This window comes from Falco cherrug, chromosome 14 (assembly GCF_023634085.1).
Source record: "Falco cherrug isolate bFalChe1 chromosome 14, bFalChe1.pri, whole genome shotgun sequence".
Taxonomy (NCBI): domain Eukaryota; kingdom Metazoa; phylum Chordata; class Aves; order Falconiformes; family Falconidae; genus Falco; species Falco cherrug.
The window spans coordinates 12,351,248-12,370,407 of record NC_073710.1 but is presented as its reverse complement, the minus strand read 5'-3'; the positions used below and the strand labels follow the sequence as shown (position 1 = coordinate 12,370,407).

The 19,160-nt window shown below is 41.8% G+C and overlaps 1 protein-coding gene across 3 annotated transcripts in view; it reads left to right on the top strand.

Annotated features, from left to right (window-relative positions):
- The first annotated feature begins 3,599 nt into the window (after positions 1 to 3,599).
- Positions 3,600 to 19,160, top strand: part of LOC106631514 (transcription initiation factor TFIID subunit 4-like) — a 146,395-nt gene continuing 130,834 nt past the window's right edge. Inside the window, exons 1-2 of one of the 3 annotated variants that reach the window (XR_008735151.1) lie at positions 3,600 to 4,801; positions 8,527 to 8,699. Coding sequence is in view for 2 of the 3 variants with exons in the window: in XM_055726930.1 (XP_055582905.1) it covers positions 3,661 to 4,801; positions 8,527 to 8,699 (1,314 nt within the window). In the remaining variant the exon portion in view is untranslated. The remainder of the gene's footprint in view (positions 4,802 to 8,526; positions 8,700 to 19,160) is intronic. The other 2 variants (XM_055726930.1, XM_055726929.1) reach the window with 2 other exon arrangements.

Below are 19,160 nucleotides of genomic sequence, written 5' to 3'. Positions count from 1 at the left end.
ACTAGAAAAATACACCTTTGAAAAACTTTCTAAGGGTTAAATTTGAACCTTGTTGATGCCAAATTTTCCCAAGCCTCTCCATTAAGTCCTGTCTAGATGAGTACAGACAAGTATTTACAATTATGATTAACTTCAAAACACAAGCTCCTAAATTTCTATAAGCCATATATAAAAAAGAAATTCCTTTGCAACTGACATACATGAAACTAAATTTAGACATATTTCTATAACAGTTGTTGATTACTGTAGCAATCTTTGTGCTGTCCAGTTGGTGGAATTTATAATTTCTAATTCATACTTAAAATCAGCAGTTGAAAAGATATTTTTATAGCATAAAGTTGATTTCAAATACATATGTGAAAAGTTCTGTAAATTCATCTTAAAAAGTTAGCTCAAAATCTTATAGGTACCCTTTTAATGTTAAATTTAAACCTAAGATGGTTAAATTGTATATTTGAAGGTACTGAAAGTATGTATTGGAAAGAAACCCATGTCACATAACTAGGAAAACAGTGCTTCTTTCTAAGTGCTTTCACTTCTTTAGAAGACAAAAAGATACTTGTCTATGTGAATTTATTACTCGTCGCAACTTAATATGGCAGTGGTACTTCTATCATGTAATGAGTTATTAATGAAGAACTTAGTCTGGATACAGGGCACAGTTTAACAGTGTTGATAATTGAACAGCAACTTAAGTTTTGTGGTGGATTTCCTTTCCCAGGCAATTTTAAAACCATGGTTGGAAGCTAACTTTCCTAGCAGGCACTATCTATTTCAAACAAAAAAATAATTCAGGAAAGATTGTATTTTAAGAGATCAGAGGAGATGATCACAGTGGTCTTTCAGATTTTTTTGAATTTTTATTATATTCATATTTAATTCTGGGAAGTAAAAGAGCAACAAATATGTTCAGAAATATGTTTTCTATGATGAAAAGCATGTAAATATTTGAAAAATATTTTTATAATAAAAGAATGAATACAAAAGTTCACAGAGATTCTATACTTCACTAAGTCTTGTTCCCTACATAAAAGTGTGAGCCCAGAGCCAGTTTCAGCAACGTTTATATACATCCTTATGTATGTCATCACTTCTTGACTTGAAAGGAGTCCAATGTAAATCAGTATACATCATGTTTTATTAAATTTCTATTATACTTCCTTATTCTGTGTTTATATATATAAAATGGCTCAATTAAGAAGAGGTGAGTGGGAAGAAATATGAATTCATGTTTTACAGATTACCCACCCACAAATGTACTTTAAAGACTAAAACTGTAATTAGAAGTAGGTAATTTTTTAAGTTTTGAAACCTGTCATATAGATCATAGCTTGCCATTTTGTCCTTCCACTGGGAAGATTACTTTTTATCTTCTAAAGTTACAAAGCAATAAAGTTTCCTCAAGGTGGTTTTTATGGATGTGCCCAGTTTAATGCCATAGTGTTAGATAAATGTATACTAAAACTTTTTTCATAGTTGGGACTAGTTACAGAAGCATATGTCTAACTTTCCATTCTTTTATAAAAACTGGAGATAGTGGTATGCAAATGAAGTTCAGGATCAGGACAAGTAAGTGAAGGAAGCAGGAATCTTCTCTGATAAAATTAAGAAAATGTGGGACTCTTAACAAAGTAATATTGGATAGATTCTGGTATTTCTCCAAGTCAAATGAATATTCTTTATTTTTGTGCAATAGCGAATTGAGTCATACCCTGTTACATTTTAATTAAATTTCCTGGTAGAAACATTTGTTAAAAGCCCAGGTTTAATTCAGCTGTAGCATGCCATAAAAGCAATACTCATTTGCTAAGCAAATTTGTGATGTATAGATCTCCTGCATATACTTAATACTGTTTTTCATAAGCACTACTGTGCTTTCACATGCACTTACTGCACCATCTCCTTTTTATACATCCTGACCACACCTTTGGGCCTTCATTATTTTTACTGGGCACTTTATTTAAGAAATATGCACTGGGTTAATTTCAGGAGACATTCAAACTTACCGTAATTAAACTGGTGCAACTCATTTTTAATGCATTTTAGAAGTGGTTTACTTTGATTCATCATAAACCTGCTCCTAAAGGTTATAAAGAGACACTCAGGAAAAACTGAATAAAAATGTAACCTACACTGAAAGGAAACTGATGGTAGCAAACCAATTAGCAGTTTAGTCTTATGACCAAGCAAGTCATACAATATATGACTTAACAGATTGAGGCTGGGGATGGAGAAGAGCTGCACATACAGGTGCGCAGTGAGCCCTTCGCTCATTTCCATCAGGGCACTGTGCAACTGAAGGTGGGTTATTCACTGATGCACCTTTTCTCGTTTTGTGGGAAATCCTGAAAAATTGCAGAATGAAGAATGAGTCACCATTTCAGGGCACAGAGCAGCAGCTCAAGTACATCCAAGTTGCAGACATCCGTGCTATTGCAGGCCAGCAGAGAGAGATAATGGAATCCAAGCTGCTTTCTGCTGGCAGCATCACAAATCCACAGTGGTTATCACTTGTGTGCAAGAACAGATGCAATGAACTGTGGGCAACGGTTATTCTTAGGGGGAAAATTATTTATTTTGAATGTCCCATCAAAGAAACTGCCCTGTCATTAGTCAAGGAAACGATGATTTAGGACCACTGTCTTCCCCTGAAGTGTTATTTCTAAATACATGAGGCAAGCATCAATGGGAAAAGGGCATACAGGACTGCAACGGTGAAGGCGTTAGTAACAAAAGTAACTACTATGAATTTCCTGTGGGGATGCTGAGGGAATACAGTACGCCAGAGCAGCTGCTGCCATGATGCAAAGAATCTTGGCTTTGGTTTACAAGTCTTCTGTTAACAGCATCCGCGTTAGGAAAGTGTATTACTGCAACCGTTCTTGTCTAGGTAAAGCTTTGGATGAAAATATCCAAAACTAAAGTAGACACAGCAGTGCAAACGTGAGTGCGGGTACTCTGTGCACATCTTAGGATTTCAAACAGCTTCAGCAGCGCTTCAAGTTCCCTCCTTTGAAGGCGTTAGTGCGTAGGGCCGCTGAGCCCCTGCCGGTGCTTTCGGCCCTCCCTGGGCGTGAAGAAATTTGCGCCGTTGCAGGCACCCTGACAGGGTACGAGCGAAGGCGCAGTTACGGCCGCTTCGCTACCAAACGATAACGTGTCGGCGTGACACTCAGCTCGCAGCCGGCAAGCTCACACCCCTCCGCACCAGGGCCGCAGACCTGCGTGCCTCCAAACCCCGCCAGCAGTCCCCGCGGACACGGCCCTACGGCCGCTGCGCTCCCCGCCTGGCACCGCTGAGGCGCCCGCCTGGGCACACCGCCGCCCCTCGGCTTCCCGGCCTCCCGCTAACGCCCACGGGCCCTCGTCCTCGGGCAGCCGGCCCCCGCCCGGGCCGCTCAGGCCGCCGGGACGTTCCCGGGCCCCGCAGCCGCGCTGCAGGTCTCAGCGGGCCCCCACAGACACGGCGGGGCCGGGCGCGGCGCCCAGGCCGGGCACAGCGGCGGGGCCCGCCAGCACGCAGCAACAGCAGCCCGCGGCGCGCCCCGCCCCCGCCCCGCTGGCGGGGCAGGAGGAAGCCGGCCCCTCCCAGAATGCCCCGCGCGCGGCAGAGGCCGGCGCGCTTGCGCGCTGCGCGCCCGGCTCCCAGCTCAGCGCAAGATGGCGGCGGGCGCCACGGACCCCCTGGAAGAGATGCTGCTCTTCTCCGAGGAGGTGGACGAGAAGGCGGTCAGCGACCTGGTGGGCTCCTTGGAATCGCAGCTGGCCGGCGGCCGGGGCTCCGCCGAGGCGCCCCAGCCCAGGACCTCCGCCCCGTCCCAGCAGCAGCAGCCGCAGCAGCAGCAGCAGCACCAGGGGAGCCTAGCGGGGGGCAGCAGCCCCGTCCGGCAGCAGCAAGGGCATCCCGCGCCTGCTCCCGCGCCTGGGGCAGAGGAGGCGGCGGGGTGTCCCGGAGCCGCGGAGAGCCGAGCCCCTGCTCAGGGGCCGCTCCCGTCCCCGTCCTCCCCGGCGGCGGCAGCGGCGGCGGCAGCGGCGGCGGCGGCAGGGAGGGGAGTGAGTGTAAACAGTAGTAGTGTGCAGCAATCACATGGAGCGGCTCTCCTCAGCGGCGGCGGCGGCGGCAGCAGCCCCGGCGCGCCCGCCGCCCCTGCCCCGCCGCAGCCTGCCGCCCCCCCGCCCGCCGGCGCCCCTGCCCAGCCTGTCAACAACCATGTGGCCGCCGGCGCCGTCGCCCAGGACGCGGGGAGCCCCAGCCCCGGTGGCAGCCCGCCCGCCGCCGCCGGCCCTCCGCCGCAGCGCGCCGCGGGGGGAAACGGGACCCCGGCGGGGGGCGGGGGGCCGGCGGGAGCGGCGGAGGGCGCCACCGCCGCGACCGCGCCGCTCCCCGGCGAGGCGGCGCCCAACGGGGAGGGCGCCGGGGGCCGGCCGGCGGCAGTCCCACCAGTCAGCAGCCACGGCAGAGCCGACGCCGCCACAGCACAGACCAAGCCCGCGCACGGCCCGCTCCCCGCAGTAAACGCACTCAGTAACTCCGCCAGCCCCGCGCCCGCCGCCCCACCGGGACCGGGCTCGGTCGCCAACTGCGCCCCGCCGCCCCCCGCCGCCCCCGGCGCCGCGCCCAAGCCGGTGGCCAGCGGCTCCAAGGCGGGCGCTGCCCTCCCCGTCGCCCCCGCGGCACCCCAGGCCCTGTCGCCCAGGCCGGCGCTGGGCGCTGCCCCCCGGATCGTGGCGCCCCAGCTGATCGTCAGGCCGCCTCAGCAGACCACCATCCAGCTGCCCCCCGGCTTCACTATCCCGCCCGGTAAGTGGAATCGCCTCAGCCGCGGGCGCGCCGCTCTTCCTAACCTTCCCCCCCCCACCCCCCTTTCGGTTGTGGGGTCTTTTCCCCAAAGTTGCTGTCTTCTCGCTGTTCGACGTGCTGGAAACAAAAGAAGAGCCACCTGTCTGCGGGCGACGTGTGACAAACGGGGCCGTCGCTGGTGGGGCTGGGGCCGGGGGCTGCCTGCCTGCCTGCCTGGCTGGGGGGGGCGGCGGCAGCAGCCCTGTGCCGGGCGGGCACCCGGGGTGCTGGGCAGCCGTAACTGCGGGTGTGTGTCGAGGGGCTCCGTTTTCTGCTTTACTCGTGGTAGGCTTGAAAAGTTTCCCTTCAAAGAGCGTCCTCTGCCCTGAGTCAGGTGGCAAGATACAGGCTAACTTGTGTAATTTAACCTAAAATTTTTAACTTCAGCAAGCGTGATGCTGGCATTCTGCTGCGTCTTTACATCACCAGACTTTATTTCCAGTAGCCCTTATGCCCTGTTTGTTCTCCCCTTAGTTTCTTAACTTTCTTCACCAAAAATGTAAGTTCGGCAGTTTGCTAACTAACCAACATCACACTCCTTCATCCTAGAGATTCCTGCTTTAACCGTGCATCGTTTCATCTGAAACTTTCAAGGGTTCTGTGGTCCCCTACTTAGATTTTAATGCTGCAAAAAGTTGGCAACTTTTGTGCCTTCTTGATTTAGGAGGTGATTGAACCTTTGAACTCATTTTTTACTGTTGGTATCAATAGCGCGATAATATGTGGAGCTGTTGATGTAGTACAAAATAACTTCTTCCACTAGGTTTCTTAAAATATTTGATATTAATTAGCTAAGTGGAGCAAAAATGTGATGGCGTAGAAGCTTGCTTCTAAGTGAACTTTTAGTATAGTTGAGTATTTGGCCATGGTTTATGAAAGTCCTGCTCCAGATTCTAATGCTCCAGACCTATAAAACTCAGTGAAGCCACTGACCTAAGACCTAACTAACTTGAAACAGGTAAGAGGTTGCTATTCAGGCTATATTAGTGCCTTTGGCCTTTGATTTCCTTTTGTTAATCTGTTTGATAATTACTATACACATATGATAAACTGTATCATGACTTTGCATACAGTTTCTGATGTTTCTTGTGTCAATACTTTCTTCTGTTACTTAATTTTCAAGTAGAAGATGGAAAGTAGAGCCTTTGAAAGAAATCTGGTCCAAGGTTTAGAAAATGCTACGGAAGTTATACTGTGGAAGGTTATCATTTGAACTTGATTTTATTACAAGGTACTTTGAAATCCATTAAATTTGCGTAAACATGAAGACAGTATGTTCTAAAATGAAGTTATTCAGGAAATACAATGCTATTTTTGAGTTTTTACTCTTTAAAGTCGTGGATCATTTATAATTAATTTTGAAACTCCTATATTGTAAACTGCTGTCTAAAGCAGAAATGTATAATATTTTTTTGAGAATAAGTTATTTTAGCATCTAATACTCATAAGCTGTATATTTCATTTTTACATGACTGACAGTAAGGAAAAATTAATCTCATACTTTAACCAGATTCTAATTTGTACATATTGCTCAGTAAAATAAATCTGAAGTCCTCCAAACTGAATTAAGACGTAACATTAATACATTAACATATATGCATCTATAGTAGTAATTACGTCTGCAACTCTTATGGAAACTGTGGCATGTGTGTAATTAATTTGTCCTTCCCCTGCAATTTTTTTATTCAGTTAGTTTTAGAAAACTGGAAGATAAGTTAACACACCTGTGAATCTGTGCAAATAGCACGTGGATTTTTTTTTAATGCGTAGTAGGCATTATCCTATGAGGATTTTCATATAAGGTTCACAGCATAATCAGAGAAGTGTTACCTGTTTGGCCAGGTGTTAGCAACGTGCTAATATTTGTATGTCAAATTGATTTAGGAATGGCATATACCAAATATATCATTGGCTTACAGAATTTTCTGCAAATATGAACGCCAAGGTGTGGTGCTTAAATGGGTAATGGACCACAAAAGTTATCTTTTGGAAGAGTTTTTATGGGTTTGTTTCAACTTTTATTTTAAAAATTACTCTCTGGGCTTTGAGAGAGTTACAATCATGGTTTTTGTATGTGGTCCTTGCTGTAGCGGTCTGCTTTTCACCTTAAAGCTCGATTTCCACAAATCTTTAGTTTGAACTGGCAGAACTTTGCCTTCTATTTGTGCTTTCAGCAGTGAGGGTTGGCTGGGGCACCTAAAGCTACTTGTATGAGGGCTTTTAGTGGTGCTGCAGTTCACTCATGTTCATCCCAGGGCTGGGGTTTGTATTTCTGACTGAAAGGAAGAGTTTCTTGGTGTAGGGTCCTTCTGAAATTTGTTACTTGCTTGATGTAATAGCATTCAAATGACTTTATCCTCTTTACAGTATGCTGCAAACCGTGCCACTTTACTGAGATGGGTTTTTTCTTGGAAGGTAATAATTAAAAGTGAATGTATGCTTTTACCTTCGTAATTTTCCCATGAAAAATTAAAAAATATATATGAAGCAATTTGCACATAGAGATAAATTGTACAAACAATGTCTAGTGACCCTGTTATCAATAGAATAAAAGTGACTTCATAGATTCTTATTTTTTTGTTCTCTCGTAGTTGCAGGCAAGATGTTTTTCTGTTTATAGACCCATCGTATCCTGTCTAGGTTAAATTATTAAAATGTATTCTGGAACTAACTTGGAAATGCTTTTTAAATAATTTGGCTGGGAAACTGCTGCTCGGTTCTGAGTAAACTAGAGGAAGTGCATAACGTGCTTTGCAGTGATCTTGAGTAAGTGTGATGCTCCAGGTGATCCAGGGACCAACTTAGCCATTGTTTCCCCTTTTCTGACCTGCTGACTGTGGAAAACTTATTGCAAAACTTGATGGCATGGGCTGTGTTGTGTAGAAGAGCTCTATTTGTGATAACACATTACTAGAAAATAATCTGAAAAAATTACCATTTACTTCCAGGAAGCGTTAGAAAACATTTACAAAGTATTCTGTTAATTTTAAACATGTCCTTTGGTGTTTTTCTGAAGCATCTGCACTCGTATCATTTTGTGCTGAGGAGTGGTTGACTTGATTCTCTGGGTTTGGCGATGTTTGTTCTTGATGTCTAAGCCACAGGAAGCGCTTCCCAATATGGTGATGATGGGTACCAAATAAATTAATCCGTTAAGGCTCAATGAGTAGCTAAATCTCAACTACTGTATACTCAGAAATGTGTCTGGCCTAATGTTTGCATGTACACATCCCCTAAAGCTGTTGTTTTAGTAAAGCTCTAATGCCATTGTCCCTGCTATGTTCATACTGAATTCTGTTCTCAGCTACTGGATTGTCACTACAGTTTCCTTTTAGTGAATAATTTCTTTCTGATTTTATTCTGCTGACCGTAGCTGGGACGTTGAAAGTCACTGTATGCCTATACACTCAAATGACTTTTTTTTTTTTTCATCACTGTTATCCATAAGCTGCAGTTATTTGGATTCCAAACTGAATTGGCTATTAGTTTTTGTCTGTTACTAGGGCCTCCTTTTCTTCTTCAAAATAAAAGAAAAAATATGTTACACCAGAATAAAAAGGAAAAGATAACAATATAAAGAAAAATATACAGTGCTATACATTGATTTTATTCTGTAGTTAGTTCTTTAGATATTGTTGTTCATGTCATTCTTTATTGTATAGTTACTGTTACTTTGTTCTCATTAGGTATGGTTTTGGTGCGCACAGATGCTGGACAGCTTGTGATGGTGCCTCAGCAGGCTCTAGCCCAGGCTCAAATGCAGGCTCAAGTACAAACGCAGGGACAGGCTCCTGCCAGCATTTCACCTAGACTTTCTGTGCCCACAACTGGCCCCGTTTTTCGCCTATCAACAACTCAGGTATGTCTGGCTTGATTTCACTTCTTTACTTTTGTGTATTACATTTTCCTCTGTCTCACGTGTTATTTGCTCCTATGTTTTTGCAGATGTGCTTTCCTCCCCTTTTTCGTTGTGGGAATAGGAACTTGTTACTCAAGTACAGTTCGTTTTCTGAGGCCTAGGAATTTTTTTTTGTATTTCAGAGAAAATCTACTTTATAGAGTCACTCAAGACTCTGTTGAGACTATGGGACCATTGGAGGCTAGAAGGCTTAGTCTTAGCCAGAACTTAGTTTGGACTGTATACCACTGGTTCAGTAAGTGCCCCTTGTTCCTCTGAATCAGAAGCATTGTGATATCCCAGCATGCCGAATGGATGCCCGGGATAGCTAGATTTCACTAGAAATTAGAAAAGAAAAAGCCAAGCATGTGCAATACAAGGATTTGTAATAAGTAACTTTTCTAATATTTTATTTAAAAAAAAGGTTTGATTCACCTGTGGGTGTGATCTGCCTACACTGAAGTTTTCTCTGTATCATGACTACATTTCCTTTTTCATATGGATTGACAGGATAGCTTGCTTTCCTACCCCAGACTCTTCAGTGGAGTGTGTGTATTTCAACTCCACTAATTAATTTTCAAAGGTGAAGTTTATTGGTTTTATATTGGTTTACAATTTTTAGGGAGGCAGTTGAGCTTTGGACATTTTGGGCTAGAGCGGAGCTATCTTAGTAAAATGTAGAGGCAGATATCTTTGGGTGTCAGGACAGGGCAGCTGTGCCATAATAATAATAGACAGAACTACCTTAAACTCTGCTAATCTAAGGTCTGTGTTTGCAGAAGTGATAAGTAATTTTGTGTGGAAAGAGATGATTGTTGTATAGGTTGCTTGAAATAACTTAAACATTTATTTCTTGATGTTTAACATTTGATTGCTGTCCCCTGATACGCTTTGTGCATTACACCATACCTACAGTCTAAAAGATTATTAAATTTCATTCAAAAACTGAAAACAATGATAAACTCTTCTGAAGAGAAGGAAGCCAGAGTAAAATTGGAGAATCAAATTAATAGCATGAGACAATCTAAACCCCATAGTAGCCAACTAGATTACAAGTTTTAGGAATGAGTGTCACTAGGAAGATTGTAGCTCAGTGGAATGTATCTCAGGAAAGATATAAATAAAAGCCTGGAAACACCTGAAAAACTTTATGCTCTCAGAAGAGAGGTAAGTGCAGTATTGAATGGAATTTGTAAAAGAGCTCTTCACAGAAAAGGCAGCCGTTTAATGTTTAAATTTGTGCTATCTGGAAGGGTAAGAAGACTTGTAGAAGCCTTCAAAGATAAATATGTATTGCAGGAAAAATAAACACAGAGATAAGCCTGTGTTAGTTTTGAGATTTTTTATTTTTTTTTAAACTAGTTTGATGACAACAAAAATCCATTCTTTTGAGTTTGTATGTATGTTTTTGGTTATTTGGGGCTTTCTTTGTGAGTAAGTACAGTCAGTTCTTTAGTAGTGACTACAAGGGACTGCACAGCACACATTCTAGCAATGTATCCTAAGACAAGTGCATAGTGTAAATGTAAAACAGAAATTGTGGGGTGGGACTGTACCAAGAACACGATCTCAGTCTGTTAAAATGAGTTAGTTTTAGCTGTTTCTGTTTCATACTGTTTTCATGTAACTTTAATTGCTGTGGCCAGCATACAGAGTTAAAATTCAGACTGGAAATATTCATAACAAATTAAATATTAAAAAATTGTCTGTAGTTGGAAAACGTTTGAGGAAATACAACTTTATTGTCCAGAGAACCTTTGGAAGCATACAGAAATGTAGACCGACTGCTTGGCCATGTGTTCAGTCTGTATTAGAAGACTGAAGTTTGGATCCCAGAGTCAGCCTTAAGATGTGTGCACAGCAAATGTTGGGAGTTGATCATGTTAGCCTCAGGCAGCTGTTCTCTAGTTATATGAAGCAGCTAAGGTTGCAGAAGGAGTATAATCTGACTTGTTGGATTTATATAACAATAAAGTTGTGAGGATACTGCATGTTCTTATGTTGGTAGAGATACATAAATCCTGAAGGAGCTCAGGTGCTAGAAAGATGTAGTTGTTTTTGTGCAGAGTTCTGCCCAGATAAATGCTATACTGTATTACAGATACTCCTTTACACTTGTCAGTGCTAATAAGCTGATTGAGACTAGAGAAAACCAGCAAGACCTTATGAATGATAAATGTCTTACAGGATGCAAAAGTGTGATTATTTTAGCGTAGCATGATTAGAATCATGGTATTGTAGCTTGTCAGGATTCATCTCCTTTGACAGACCTTTGTGGTAGCTACTCAAACTGTACTGCATCGTTTCTTTATTTGTTGTAATTAACAAGGATAAGAAATAATTAATACTGTCCTTGGGAAACTTGCAGGGTCATGGAATTTCAATGTATGTGATCTGCAGACTCTTCTTTCATTTTGATAGTGCTTATGTTCTAGATATGTTTGGCCTTAGAGTGTTCTTTAAAAATGGTGGTTGACAGCCTTTTAAAACCAGATTGTAAAAGTTTAAATTTGAAAGATGTAGAATATCAGAACTATATACTAGACCTTTATTGTATTAGGTGGATGGTTTATAACCAAAGACTATTCATTGGTTTTCTGGAGGAAGTGTCCAATGGTGAATATTATGCTAAGGTTTTAGAAGTGTCAGTTACTTGTTTGAGTAGTTGTTATGATTAATCAAGAAAAGGGATTGAGTTCTAAAATACAGGAAATTGTGTGTATTGAAAAATAATTTCATCATTGAGTTTGTAATTAAGCTTTTTTTTCTTTCAGAATCAAATCCTGATGTCAGCTAAATTCTGGGAATTCAAATTTTCAGTAGAATTTTAAAATGTATGGAAAATATTGTCTTATATTTTTATGTCTATAAAGTATAATATTCAGGAGTCCTAGTCTCCACTGTGATTGAAACACAGAAAAATTGTGTGTGCTGTTAGCTCAACCCAGACAGAATATAAACATCAATTGCTTGAGTCCTGCAATATATTTTGCAAGATTGATGAACATTGCAGGCTACATGGTTTCAACCTCTAGATCATCAAACACCTATCTCTCAAATACGTTAGTGGATGATTGTTATTTTGCTATGCAGAGCTCAGATTTATAATTATGTTTTTATTCAGTTATTTTAAGATAGCTTTATTTGGCTTAAAATGCAGGGTGCTTTAAATGCGTAGAATTTAGTGACGTATTTCAGTTGCTGAGTTTGTGTTTTACTGTACTTCTCCCTATGTAGAAAGTCTATGCAGATAGAAATTCGCAGTCTGCTACAAGTATTCTAGGAAATAGTGTCTTATTATGAAGAACATGCCAGAAGAAGGAATAGCTTTCATGCTTCATAGGTATTATGGTTGCTTTTCTTCAGGTTGTCCTAATTTGTAGCCAGTGACATGTGTCACAAGTTACTCAGCTAAGTGATTGTTTTCAGTGTTAATTTGTATATTCACTTGAAGTAATTATGTGTTAAGAAATTGTGTTATGAGCTACATAGTTTTAAAACACAGGTTATTAAACAAGCCCAAAAAAATTGCAAAAGCTGGCAGTTACTTTTGGCAGCTCCTTAGGAAGTGTTGAGAATGGTAACTGGAGAATATAAAATTAATGATTAATTACTTTTTTAAAAATTACAAGAAAGATTGTCTGAAAAATTACCACAAAATTATCTAAATTTGAAAGCGCTTTGAATCTCTCTCCTCAACAGCTAATTCCTCCTCCACTCTCAAAAAAAGGAGGGGGAACGTAAGGCAATGTTTTAAATGTTCTTAAATGAGACTGTTGACCAATGCATACAGAGCTGTCTAGATTCTAAACTACTTCTGCAGCCCAGTGATACAAGATTTTCTTCCCATATCCCAGGGCCATCATTCGCTAGATCTTTTCCCAGCTGTTTGGGAGGAATACAAGTAAGATTTCTCATTAATATTTCTCTAGCTTCAGCAACGGGGCTTGTATCCAGGACAGTATGTGAGGAAGGAAGCCACCTTCTCAGGAACAATGGGACCTACTGAAATAGAGAAAGGGTAGCCTGCTTTCCCGTAGGATTTGGTATGTGGGCTTAGGAGAATGCTTTCCTTAAAGTCAGTGACTTTATCTGTACATATTGCATTGCAGAAGGTTCGGAAGTCAAATATCAGCATAGTATTATTTACCTTTGTAGGGAATTGATAGAGCCATCCCTCTTCCTTTCCCAAGTTTAAAAAAAGATATATTTTGATTGCAGTGCCAAACACAAATGTTCAGAAAGATTAAGATACATAACTTCCCGTTCATCCTACATTAATCTCTTCCGTACATGTGCAGTGAATTACAGTCTTTGCATGATAAATGCACAGAGATAAAAGCTTCAGCTGGGCAATCAAGGCACACAATTGATGTTGCACAGCGGACTTTAAATCTGGTGTTTCTTACATTTTGAGTGCTTGGCTTTGCTCTTTAAGTTATTGTTTGACTTCTGTTGTTTGTAATACCTTCATCTGATTTTTTGCAGCTTTTAGGAGTAGAGGATGTAAGCAAACGTAGTACAGCTTTGGGGACAATTTTGTGTTGGGTTCTTGGAAGAAGACAGGCAAATCCATTTTGAAAGGAAGACTTCTTGACTTGTAGGTGGGGTAATCTTTGATTAGACATTTAGTTATGCTTCTCTCAATTGCTGCCGTGTAAAACATGAATATAATCTGCTTGTTTCAGTTCCTAGAGGAATTCTGAAAAACTGGCTGTTCAGGATAAGCAAGTACCTTGTGGGAAGGGTCTCAATTCTGACCAGATTAATGCCAAGCTCAAAGGCTCTGGAGCATGGGTGTGTGTCCCAAAAGGATGTATGTTGTCTGAAGCACAGAGTCAAAAGTAGTGGAATGGATTCAGTCAGAAGAATCAGAATCTGAAAGTAACAGAATAGTACAGAGAAAGCAGTAATTAAGAGAAGTACCTGTAATAGGAAGATGTACTTGCTGTTTTACTGGTCTTTCACATTTACAGTCTTTCTGGTTTCTTTAATATATTCAAGAAAAACGTGAATAGATACACTTATACCGTATAATAGTTTTAGTTTAGGTCCAACTGTAAAATCGTGTAGGATTGTAATGGGAGGGGTATTAACTACAGCTAACTACACTCTTTTTTTTTAAGGGAAAAATTATTGCAAAATATTCAGGTATATAAAACCAACACATTTTTCATGTTATATACATTCATCTTATCAGTGCAGCTGCAAGAGGCTTGCCTTTTTAAAATTGGTATGTCATGTTTTACATGAAAGTACTCAGTCTTTGATGAGTATTATATCATAATAATGTTTTGATACATTAAGAAGTATGTACTGTGAGTACTTTTTCAGTGATAACATGCTTGTTTGAAAAAACATTTAATGAAATAAAATATTTGGATGCTTAAAGCAAACATTGGTTTGAGTTAACTGCATAATTTTAATTGAACAATTGTCTCTATTGTTGTAGTTTCCTTTTAGATTTTGATAGACATTGATTTTAGCTGAATATTAAAAAATTATTAATGTTGCCGAAATTTTGTCTGCTATAGGATCTCAGTTAAGGTACAGGATTTTTAGGAGACAAGCTATAATTTGATGGAACTTTGGTTGATCTTAGAAAAATTTTGATCTGGATTCTTGTATTACAAGCAGGTGAAATAAGCGTGGGTTTACTTGCATGACTGTATTCTTCAGAGATAATCAGTAAATTCAGAAGTCTTTTAAAACATTATTTAGGTTGCATTACATTTTTGCCTCTCTTGTTTTGAAGTTTTTACTTGTGAAATTATGAAAAATAGGTAGGTGCTGCCATCTAGTTTTTCTTTGCTGCGTTTCTTTTGTTTAACTACATTTTTCATTTGTACAGTTTATGGCTTTTCATGCTTTTGATGCAGATATTGTTTGGTGGTTTTCATTATCTTGATAACCAGTTGGTTTACATACATAACCAACCACTCCCCCACCCCCAGAAAAGTTACTTATTTAAGTTTTGAAAAAAGTAGAACTATTTTATGTTGGTTACAAAATTGAAGTGCTGCTGTACACCAAGCAGATAAAGTGAATATCATTAGCCTGGCCCATAATTTTCTATTACAGAATATCTGTTACTGGAACTCACAAATCAGGTGAAATAGTGTAAATTGGAATTTTCATGAGAATGCTGCAGGAAATAGATTTGGTCTAAGAGTTTGCTAATGTTTTTGTTTCAAGTTTGATTCAAAATATGTTTTCCAGTATGAAGTTGCTTTGTATATTATTAGTGATCAGAAAAAGTAAAGTTACGTGTAAAGTTTGATGCTTTAGTCCAGATATTTAGGCACATAAGTGGGCTACTTAACAGTTCTTCTGCTACAAGTATGATTACCTGTCACTTGATTTTTGTTTTCATTGCCTAAATTGTCCATTCAATATATCAATAATATATATTGTTACGAAAATGACAATTCTAGCTTTGTTTTTTGTTGCTTTAGGCATTTTTCTAACTTCTGTGCTTCAGAATTTCAAGTTCATGATACTAATTTTACTGATTTGTTTTTTGTGTTTTCATACTCACTTTCTATTGTTTCACTTTACCATCCTTTTTTAAAAAGAAAAAAAAAAAAGTCTTGAACTTGCGAAAAGTGCTGAATCACCTGCTCTGGAAGTGGCTATATTTTTGCTGTGAAATATGCTCAATGCAAGCAACAACAGCTTAGTCTTTGCTATCACATGTGATGTGGGGAGCAGTTCTAAACTTGGCTGACGTTTCACAGGCTCCTGCTCTTGCTAAAGCAAATCTTTCAAATCTGAGATGGTTCTGATACTATGCTGTGTCTGTATTTTCAGCAGTGTTTATGTTATCTTTTGGTAATTTTTTCCTCATTGATTGATCTCTTTCTTTTTTTCTGTCTCTTTCACACCCTTTCTGCTGTTCTGACAAATGCTCGTTTTACTTTTTGCTGAAGCTTTATGCAAATTGATAAATCTTTGTTGCTGCCTGAGGTTTGTTACCATTATTATCAAATAAGCTATTCTGTACTATTTCTTTTTTATAGACATTTTTTGGGCTTCTTGTACAATGTTTTGGAGAATACATTTGTGTTAGTAGGGCAGGTAGGCTGGAAGACCAGAGAAAGTAAAAAATTTATGGTCTCAACTGCGCTTTAACCACAAAATCACTTTCCTTCATGGCGAGTGAAACTTTTCTGTATAAGCAGATAAGTCCTCACTACGTACAAATTCTACTGCTTACATTTTCATAGCATTAACACATCTTTTAAAACTTCTTAGAAAACACTCAAGTCATTAGTAAGGCTGTGAAATTAAATGTGCAAAGATTAGGAAATGCTGTGAAGAAGGTTCCTGAGCAATGTAATAGTGGCTCCCATGTGCATATGCATTATGTTGCATGACCACATACTGCTGTTATTTTTAATTTCTACAGTGTGTAGGCTGGACAGTCTTAATTAATTAATGAAGAATTATGTAATATTTTTTCTCCACTGTTCAGTGGGTTGCTTCAGGCTTATCTGCTGCATACTATCGAAGCCCCCCTCTGAAGTGGGAATTAATAACCAAGCAGGGTTTTTTGTGAAGCTTATCCCTGTAACAACTTTCTCAATAATGCAGTTAAGGGGATTATTCGCTTCTTTTTATAAGTAGAAAACAGAGCTTAATTGTCTCTATTTTAAGTATTAAATTAAAAATACAGGTTAATTTTTTGTGTTCAGTTTGACTTCCTTGTCTTCAGTTGCAGCCATAACCACTCCTCGTCACAAACTCCACATTTCAAGTTGGGCACTTGAAATATATGGCATAAGAATAGTTATTAGATTATCTGTATTTGCATGCAGCACAAGCACTGAGCAATTGAGGCAAGGGTAGAATCTAATTTGTAGTGCCAGAATTCAGCTGCTTCTTATCCACCAGGTTCTTTGGATGAATTCTAGTGATTATAGATGGACCAGCCACTTACAGAATGAGAAAGTACTTTGATAATGGATTATATGGATATTTGCTTACACCAACAGGATGCTGACCCTTCAGAGGTAGGGGTTTGGGACTTAGAACCCCAGATTACTCAAGGTCTCTTTGGTGGTCCCAGGCTCCTCTGCCTGTCTTGTCTAATTGCTCCCAGTTCTGTCCTGTGTCTTCCTTGCCTGTTTTTCTCCTAGTTCGTGAACCCAAAAGGGGCATCACAAATGTGAGGAACACAGCAGCACCTCCCAGCTTTTTGGGTTCTGCTGCTTGACTCCAGTGATGCTGTGGTGTCTCAGAGCTGTGCTGGCAATGAAGGTTCTGCCTCTGCCGGCTGACATGTTAGAGGTTCTGCCTCCGGTCGTTTTCTGCAATTGTGCGCAAATGTCAAGTTTTCAAAAGGTTAGTACTTAGGCTCAATTTGGCTGTATTTTTACCAGAGTGAAAAAGTGAAATCACCGACATACAAATTACTCTGCATCTGATGTTTAACTGCATGTTCCAGACAAACTATAACCAAAAGAACTGAGAGGCAGTCAATAAGTATGTGAAGTTTTTCCATGAACTCTTCAGAAGTTTCACAGAATTTTAAGTATCAGAGAACAGAGTTTGGTAATGGGGAGTGTTATGGTACCTTCACAGTAGGGAGGGCTACAGCTGTGCGTATAAGAAAGGTTGTATAAATTAGGTGTTTTAAAATGATGTGGTGGGCTGAGCCTGGTGGGGGCCAGGTGCCCACCAAAGTGGCTCTGTCACCCCCCTCTTCATCCAGACAGGGGAGAGAAGATGCAAGGAGAGGCGAAAGGCTGGTGGGTCGAGCCAAGGGCAGGGAGATCACTCGCCACACAGCGGCACGGGCAGAACGGACTCGACTCGGGGAGATCAGCTGAATTTGTTACCAATCAAACGGGATCAGGGTAACGAGAACTAACCCGAGTGTTAAGAACAGCTTCCCCCCTCCCCTCCCCCCCTCCCCAGGCTCAGCTTGGCTCCCGATGTCTCTCCCTCCTCCCCGCAGCGGGGCAGGGGGACGGGGAACGGGGCTGGGGTCAGTCCCGCACACGCTGTCGCTGCCGCTCCTGCCCCTCACACGCTGCCCCTGCCCCGGCCTGGGGTCCCAGGGGCTGCGGGTGGGGGTCTGCTCCCCGTTACCCCCCGGGGCTGGGGGCACAGCCTGCCTCGCCGGGGGCTTCCCCACGGCCTCCGGCGCCTGGAGCCCCCCCGGCCCCCTCCTGCCCTGGCCTGGGGGGCTGCAGGGCTGTTGCTCTCCCACGGGCTCCCTCCCCTCTCCCCCTGCAGCTGCTCTTGCGCAGGAACTTTCCCCCTTTTGAAACCCGGTATCCCAGAGGCGCTGCCAGCGTCGCTGCCGGGCTCGGCCTTGGCCAGCAGCGGGTCCGGCTGGGAGCCGGCTGGCATCGGCTCCATCGGGCACGGGGGAAGCTGCTGGCACCTTCCCACAGAAGCCACCCTGTGCCCCCGCGAACACAGCCCTCCACACAAACCCAATATAGATAAGCTACCAGGTTTGACCTTTAGCCTTAAGCTCCTTCCAGTGTCTGTGATCCCACCTTGGTTTTCTCTTCATTAAATTGTCTTGTATTGTTTGAGGCATCAGGGCACCTTAGGGTGGCCTGTTTTGTTCATAAGAAGTCTTCTGGATTAATGTTTAGAATTTAGTTTGATTTCGGATATTGCAAATTGAAATCTAAACTTAAAGGTCATATTCTGCTGAAATTGAGTTTTGCATAGTACCTAGTGAAGCAATGTATGGGAAGACACAAAGAGGTGTCATGATGTGTATTGTGATAACTTGCCCCTGCTTTTGTGTTAATGTTTGTTAAGATGCTGTTGGAGGATTTTCTTTCTTCCTTTTGTGGTTGATAGTTGCCAAGTTTGTTGACAGGACTGATCATGAAATGTATATGCAATATACTTGTCAAAATAAGCTCTCTGGCTTTGTAGTGCAGGGACTGTGTTGCTGGCACCCTATGGTACAAAATACAAGTATACCACAGACCTGTTTGCGAGGATTTACATACATCAGTGGCTATTTAAATTGTCTTGATTTTATGAAGCTGGAATGCACTATGCAGTACCCAAAATTGGTCTAGGCCTGCCTTGGCAGTGACAAATAATCTTTGGTGTATTTTCTCGATATTCAAACAGCCTGCTTTTTCAAATGCAGCCTTGCATATTCCTTCAAATATAGAGGCGGCTGGTTAGTGCAAGACAGGCACAAGTGCAATTTGCTCCCATTCTTGCCTCAAGCTTTGCCTCTCTATTCGTGTGTCCAGAGCTCTGGGGAGAAGGTCTACATAGGAAAGTGAAGATGAAGTTATTTAGAGACTGAGTTTACAGGGGACAGAGTAATTCCACACTGTTTTCTTCCATGAACAATTCTAATGTGTGCTTCCTGCCTTTGTGGAAGTGGCTTCTTGCACCCTGAAACTGGGATCGGCTGCCTTATCTGCATCACTTGTG